Source organism: Antedon mediterranea, chromosome 8 (genome assembly GCF_964355755.1).
Source record: "Antedon mediterranea chromosome 8, ecAntMedi1.1, whole genome shotgun sequence".
Taxonomy (NCBI): Eukaryota; Metazoa; Echinodermata; class Crinoidea; order Comatulida; family Antedonidae; genus Antedon; species Antedon mediterranea.
This window is the reverse complement of record NC_092677.1, coordinates 24,613,917-24,619,916: the sequence shown is the minus strand read 5'-3', so window position 1 is coordinate 24,619,916 and position 6,000 is coordinate 24,613,917. Positions and strand designations below refer to the sequence as shown.

General features: G+C 32.0%; 1 protein-coding gene across 1 annotated transcript; it reads right to left on the bottom strand.

The window, feature by feature from the left end:
* Positions 1-280: 280 nt before the first annotated feature.
* On the bottom strand, positions 281-5,585 carry LOC140057726 (uncharacterized). The gene is made up of 7 exons (XM_072103447.1): positions 5,573-5,585; positions 4,354-4,884; positions 3,649-3,717; positions 1,836-1,910; positions 1,045-1,215; positions 793-936; positions 281-330 (listed from the first exon to the last, which is right to left on the bottom strand). The coding sequence occupies exons 1-7, from the start codon at positions 5,583-5,585 to the stop codon at positions 281-283; spliced, it is 1,053 nt and encodes a 350-aa protein (XP_071959548.1).
* Between the last annotated feature and the right edge of the window lie 415 nt (positions 5,586-6,000).

The following is a 6,000-nucleotide window of genomic DNA, read 5'->3' as shown; positions in this document are numbered from 1 at the left end:
TTTCTGGTCACTTTTGGACAAAATGTTTCATTATGAAGAATAGGAATATGTATCTTCTCAACAATTTAAGACCAAAACCAAGTCTCCATGATTAATGGTTACTAAGATACAAGCATGTCAAGTTGTAAGCGGCCATTTTGAAAATGACGCCAAAAAAAGTCTCCCATGGGCCAAATCCTTAGAACTTTTTTTTGGTGGTATTTTAGATTCATATAAAGGTTTTCCCATAAAAGTCGCTTTGTAAATAATTTTTTCTAGGTTTGGTGCTGATTTTCCCTAACTAAGTAGTATTGACGTACACAGTTTGATTTTCTCCCTTATCCTCCCTACCTACGCTCACAGTAACAATTTATTATTTTATTTTAATCCGTCCATATGTTTTATAATAATGTTTGGAATCTAACAATGAATTACTAAACAGTTATAAATGTTTATTAGTCTACACAATATTATTATTACTGTATTACATTATGTGTTCATACATGGCGGATTAGACCATTTCTTAATTTACAGAGTTTAGGGCAGGAAAGGAACCATTTTCTTGATCTTACTGTACAGCCTATGTCGCATTTCAGACAGTTGGTAATACATATGTGTATATATATTTTTCAAACTATGTAATGATCACAATAGATAACTTTTTGGTATTCAGAAAGTCTTTTTTCCACATTACCAACCCATATTTAACTCAGTTTAACCAACTTTTGTGGACATTTTGATGGTACCTAAGTCTAATGGATTGCTGTACTTAAATCTTAAGTTATGTATCCTTCATGAAATAACGATACTTACCTTCTGTTAGTGTTCTAGCGTATAATTCTTCGCTTTGGTATCCTAACATATATTTATTCTTGCCAGCCACTCTGATTTTGTATGGTTTCTCTGATAACAGTTCTTTGATTGTGTAAATTTGAAAATCTTTGTCATTTTTATCCTCTGATTGAATAATAAAAAAAGGAGAAATAAACAACATTTTCTGTGCAGCCCTTGGTTATCAATGTCAACCAATAGTTGTTTTATTTTACTTAATTGATGAAGACTTACTGTAATCAAACATATTAAAATCAACGACATCCTTTCCCCTACTTTCATATTTAAAGCTGATATTGTAGAAAATTAGGTCAAGATCACCGGTGTATTCAGGGTCTTCTATTCGTAGTGTAATGGAAGTGAGGTTTTGTTCCAACAGTGTGACTGTTGGCGCATTTGGTCGACCTATAATTCAATTAACATTTAACAGATAAATAAAATTAAAAATTAAAAAATACAGTACTTAGTATAGTAGGCAAAACACAAGTAATATTTAAAAATAATAATGTTGTTATAAAATGTCAAAATAAACAGTTACATTTAAGTTAAAAGACAAATAAAATACAAATAATTACTGCTCAAACAAATTAGAAAATCATTTAAATAAACGAATGATTATAGGCCTACGACAAAATAAACATTACATTTAATCAAAACCCATTGACCCCCAGACAGTGGTTTCCTGGAGGTTCACTATTTCCCTCATACCGTTCTCCCTACCAAATGTCAGTACTTAATACATTATGTATATAATTTGTTCATGAATATCACTTTATACAATTCTGTAATTAATGTCATATATGTATCACATGTGATGCCTGGGTCATATGCCATTATGACTAACCTAATCATGACAGATGGATTTTACTCGTTACGTGCAACTGATTCTTGATACTGTATCTAAATTTCTCCAGTGTCATTTGAATTCTGGAATATAGCATCACATGTGTTTCACGTGTATCACCTAGTATTGATAGACCATAACCTAACCCTCAACCTAACCATAAAAAAAGATAAATCATCACCTCCTATAGGCCTAGTAGTGATGAAAGTGATGACGACAACAGCGATGACAGCGATGACAACAGCAACAACCAATGCTATAAAGAAACACAATATTAATATTGATGTCTTAACAACATCAAAAACCGTGTACTGTACTGCATTTGATGTAGGCCTACTGTATAATTGATTTAATAAAAGATGAGACTGACTGTTATAGGAGGAAATGATTATAAAATACAAGACACAAAAACATACGTATAAAAAAGAAATACAGAGCCAACTATATAGGTTTCTGATCTGTTGATTCTTTAGTGTCTGATTAGCTTGCTTGTTAATCCCAGGTCCTGGGTTCAAATCATGGGGCTGTCACAGTTCTCGCGGCCAATAAAGTGCCACTGCCGTGGCTCAAATTAGACTTTTGGTTTATAATGCATGGGTTTGTTTCTTAATTGTATCTGTGAGTAGTTTTCTTGTTGTCAGAAGAATATTAATTCAACTCAAGTAAATTTTAAGAAAGTAATATTCGATACAGAAAATAACCGATTATCTTCGATAAACGAAGTTGATGTTGATGGTTAAAATAAGAATAATAATACATGATAATAACAACTAAATTTAATTTCATGTTTTATTTTGGTTTAAACAGACAAATGTATTTTTTTTTTGTCTTTTGTGGGTTTCCCACTTTTATTTCATCATCATTAAAATTGCTTCATTCATTATGATTTTTATATATATAGGCCTACATTATCTAATCGAATTCATCATAATTACATAATTACAGTATTTGGTTTGTAACACGTTACAAAGCATAACCAAACTCTTTGAAGTATGGGAATATATAAAACATGTATGTACAAATATAACATACATCATATTATATGCCTTATACTAATTCATGATTGCATATCTTTTCTTCATTATAAACTTAGGCCAAATACAGAATACAGAATACACAGAATACAGAAATGTATTGGTCCAAAAGGAATTTCGTTTCGTTAACAAGCTCTCAAACAATTAATTAAAAATATATAAAAAGTCATGAATACAAAAATACAAGATCTTATAAAAAAAATGAGATAATCATCAAATTATCTAGTTTTGTTTTATTTTTCAATTTATACATTTATAGATCACCAAGATTTTTTTGTTTGTTATTTGTTTGCCATTCTACAGTTAATAGCACATCTCATGATTCATATAATATTTTAAACAATTTATATATTACTAACATATGTATATATAAAATAAATAAAAATACTGTAAGATGAGGGCGTATCAATTTGATCTCTGGTGCGCGTGCGTACAACTGAGGACTAGTGCTGCTGTTCCGCCGGCCGTACCACGCCGAGAATGTTAAAGAGTCGCTATCCAATCGAGTTCGAACAATACCGTGGTCTAACGGTTAGGACATCTGCATATCAAGCAGGCGGTCCGAGTTCGAGTCTCATCTTTATCGTTTCAAATTAATTAATTAAATTTCAGTATATTACCGGGCGGTTTGGAATTAATGTTCTATGCCTAATTTGTTTATATATAGGCCTATATTATATATATAATATGAAAGTACAGTATTACAATTCATGATCACATACAAGTCAATAATTTGCAGGTAAATCACTTGTATCTTAAATATTGCATTGGAAATACAGTAGTAGACAAATGTATTTACTACTACTAATGGTCAATTGTTTAGATATTCGATTAATTTAATCTATTTAGAGCTCCATTCCTCGTGCCGCTTTTAAATCCACAATGCAATCGAATAATATCAACAATTGTTTGACCAGATTAAAATAAATCAATCAGATTTTTCTAAACTGATTTACATACCTTTTTTTTTTATTGCGGTTCCTGGTAATTCAAAGTCTCTGTTTTCAACAATATCAACTTGTTGTTCACCTGTATCATATAGCAAAGTAAAGAAACATTAGGGGGCTTTGGATTTGCCACGACCGACGATAATTAATTGTTGAAATATGCGCATGCGGAGATTGGACATGTGTCCTCGCTCCCCACCGTGACACAGGTTTGATGGTTACTAGGGCCAGGCATGAACAAAATTATACTTATTTCATCCATGGTCCAGGCGACGACCGATGACTCATCGATTGACCTGACCTAGAGTCATTACTAAAACTAGATAATACGCTCAAATTATCTCTCGTTTACTTCCGAATAATTGAACAGTATTTTGTGGATATGTGAATAATGGTGGATTGAATTTGACTCTATCGTATACTACTGATTGAAATTAGATATACTGGTTAGTAAAGTAAATTATATAGTATAAAGTATATATAAACCATTATCAGGATAAAATTGAATACATTCCGCATATTAAAAAGTGCGTATTTATTCTTAACATGTCAATGAATTCTATCATGTTTTCATAAGATAAGTTTAAGATCAATAATCAAGCAAAATGTTAAATTTGAATCTAATTATGTAATACTGTTTGAAAATAGGTATACTGGTTAGTAAATTAAATGTTATAGTATTTAAATAAACAATATCAGGATAAAATGTAATACATACCGCCATCTATAGTATATATTAAATGACCGAGACTATTCTCGCTTAACGTTCTAATGAACCTCGTCATGTTTTTATTAGATAAGTGGGCGTTATGTTCAAGATCAATAATCAAACTCCAGCTATCCTCATACTTTCTAAACTTTGTTTCTTCATACAAATGACTTATCCTTTTTACGTCACAAGCCTTCATTTTTAATCCGAGCCTCATTACCTTCTGTCTGAATTCACTGAACATTGATACTGTTCTTGTTTGACGTAGCTCAGGTAATTTTAATTTTTCTATTTTGTTCCATATGCCGTGTTGCCCAGTAACATTTATTGTCGCAAGTAAAAGACTTGGATCATTTTGACTAAATCCCTTATAAGTATTTACCAAGTTGATCAATTCCAACGTTGTAGTAGATTTATGTAAGTCTTGTTTACTAGTCACCAACTCTTCGTACAAAACTTTGATCATACTGATTAAATTACGTTGGTCAAACCAGTTTGCCACAGAACTTTTCAATAGGCTACATTCCTCTTTTGATAATGCTGGAAAGTATAAGTTGTAAAATAAAAATGTAAAATTAAGTGTTTTAACGGAATACTACTCAATCGACGCATTATCTGTTTCTACTCTAATATTAACATTATCATCACCATTAGGTTTTAGCAGGAGTGGTGCCATCGGAGGAGCCAGATTATATAAGCACATTTTCGCATTTGAATACCACAGTGTAGTTTGATGTTCTTCATATTGTTTTGCTTTGCTTTTAGCGTCGGGGGAATGTGAACCCTCGTCATGCATTAATGTTGACGATAATTGCGATGTAGGTTTGCTTCAAGGAGCTAATTAATTTGACCAGATGCTGTGCCCTCCTTGACGTAATTACGCCGTCTTCTTAAGCGTGGTTCCACTAGAACGTAACGCAAGGACGTAAACACAACGCAAGCGTTTTAACCAATGACAAGCGAAGTAATCACAAGCGAATAAGCCATCGCTTGTGATCGCTTACGAATTCACTTGCGTTGCGTTACGTCCTTGCGTTGCGTCGCTAGTGGGAACCACGCTTTAAGCTTGTCCCAACAAAACGCAACGACGTAGGCGCAATGCAAGCCTGTTCGATTGATTGGTCAAAGTACAATTACATCAGAGTAGGACAACACGTCTTATCATGGATTAATTAATAGATCTAACCATAGAGATATTATAGTGAACTATCTCTATGATCTAACGTACCTGTGTTTGCCATTTTATTTAAAATCTTTAAAAATCCTCGTTTTAGTTAAAAAGGCCTAAAATGTTCACAAAACCCTGGCGCGCTGTTTTACATGTCGTTGAAATGCACATCCGTTTACTGTAGATGTCGATCTTCCTAAAACAACAAAATAAATTATTTTGTACGTCAATAATTAATATTATCCAAGCTAATATTCATGTAGTCAAATATATTGTTTAATAATTTAATGGTTTTCTTAAATTTAAATTTAGAAATATGTTTTATTTCTGTTTGGTTCTTTAACCCTCCTGTTATTGGCGAATGTTTTTGTTTGCTGTTGGTTGGGTTTCAAAATAAATATTCCCTTCCAATTTTAACATAGGCCTACTAGTTACACCCGTTCGTTAGAAATATATTGTTAATTCAAGAATAAAATGCATAATCTGAA